The following is a 1,331-nucleotide window of genomic DNA, read 5'->3' as shown; positions in this document are numbered from 1 at the left end:
GAATGTGTGTACGTATATTATATATTTTTTAAAATTTTTATTACCCCAACTTTTTTTTCATCATATACGGCACGGTATATAATTTTACTATGATACATCAATTTTTGTAAAAGGATGTGCAAAATATTCTGGGTAGGGCAAAAATAGGAATATTCTCTCTCGACAATAACTGCAAAACAACAACAAACCCTAATATATTCTACATCCCATTAAAAGATATTTTTTTTAAAAACCATTCACCACCTCCTCACGCCCCCTAGGTTTAGCCCCGGCCTCACAAATGGGCGTGTACGCAGCCTCCAAGGCCGCTGTGGCTATGCTCACGGAGACATGGAGGTACGAACTCCGACCCATGGGCATCTACGTCTCCATGATCGTCCCCAGCGGTTTCCGGACCGGTGAGTTGGTTTTGTTTGTTTGTATTGAGGTTGTCTTTTTTTTTCTTTTTTTTTTTTTTTCGCTTTTTCACGGCGGCACTGGGCGCACAATTTCAGTCAGGCTGTTCTTATCTTGGGCTCGAGGTCACAGTTATGCATCTGCTCATTACCTAGTTTTAAGAAAAATTGACTTTGATTTAGAGACTCACGACACGGTCAAGCTTTTTTCGAACGCAATTCTTTGAATATCTTGATTACAACTTCGGTTTTTCTTTTGGTAAGTGTTTGCCGGTGCTCGCAACTGCATAAGACCTTATGACCACACGGGAAACATTAATAACATTTTTAGTTCGGTAGTAATTAAATTGCCACTTCGTATAATCTTACAATTTTCATAGAGCAGATAGAACATTTGATTTCTGAGCTCATGGTCTCGGTAAGTCAAAACGGGTAAAAATGTCGGATAGAACTTTGCAAAAGGCAACGTATTGTCTGCTTGTTTCAGTATATTTTTTATACCACAATTATTAGTATTATAATTATTATCATCACTATTATCATCATTAAATCATCATTATCAATATCGAATTTTTTACCGTCATATACCATTTTTTAAAGTTATTAATATAGTCGTCATCATCATCATCATCACCATAAATATTATTCCTGTTGCTTTTGTTGCTATTATTGTTTCTGTTGCCCGTTGATTAAAAAAGAAACAAACAAACAAACAGAAACCACAACAACAGCAGCAGCAACAACAACAACAACAAAAACAAACAAACATAATTTCCGTGCCCAGGCATCATGGCGTACGACATGGAGAGGGTGGCGGAGCGCTGGTGGTCTGAAGCCAGCCCGGAGGTGAAAGACTACTACGGGAGGGACTGTTTTCTACCCGTCAACAGGACTAAAAGTAAGTAACAGAGAGAGGGAGAGAGAGAGAGAGGGAGA

At 38.5% G+C, this 1,331-nt stretch overlaps 2 protein-coding genes across 2 annotated transcripts in view; one reads left to right on the top strand and one right to left on the bottom strand.

Annotated features, from left to right (window-relative positions):
* LOC101861144 overlaps window positions 1-1,331 on the bottom strand; it is a gene marked incomplete at its 5' end in the record, with an annotated part of 84,137 nt that overhangs the window by 62,943 nt on the left and 19,863 nt on the right.
* Window positions 1-1,331, top strand: part of LOC101857269 (retinol dehydrogenase 5) — a gene marked incomplete at its 5' end in the record, with an annotated part of 10,525 nt that overhangs the window by 1,160 nt on the left and 8,034 nt on the right. The window contains 2 exon segments of the mRNA XM_005104324.2: window positions 261-398; window positions 1,180-1,293. Of these exon segments, the coding sequence (XP_005104381.2) occupies window positions 261-398; window positions 1,180-1,293 (252 nt within the window).

The sequence above is a fragment of the Aplysia californica genome, unplaced genomic scaffold (assembly GCF_000002075.1).
Source record: "Aplysia californica isolate F4 #8 unplaced genomic scaffold, AplCal3.0 scaffold00415, whole genome shotgun sequence".
NCBI lineage: Eukaryota > Metazoa > Mollusca > Gastropoda > Aplysiida > Aplysiidae > Aplysia > Aplysia californica.
This window is presented reverse-complemented; position numbering and strand designations above follow the sequence as displayed.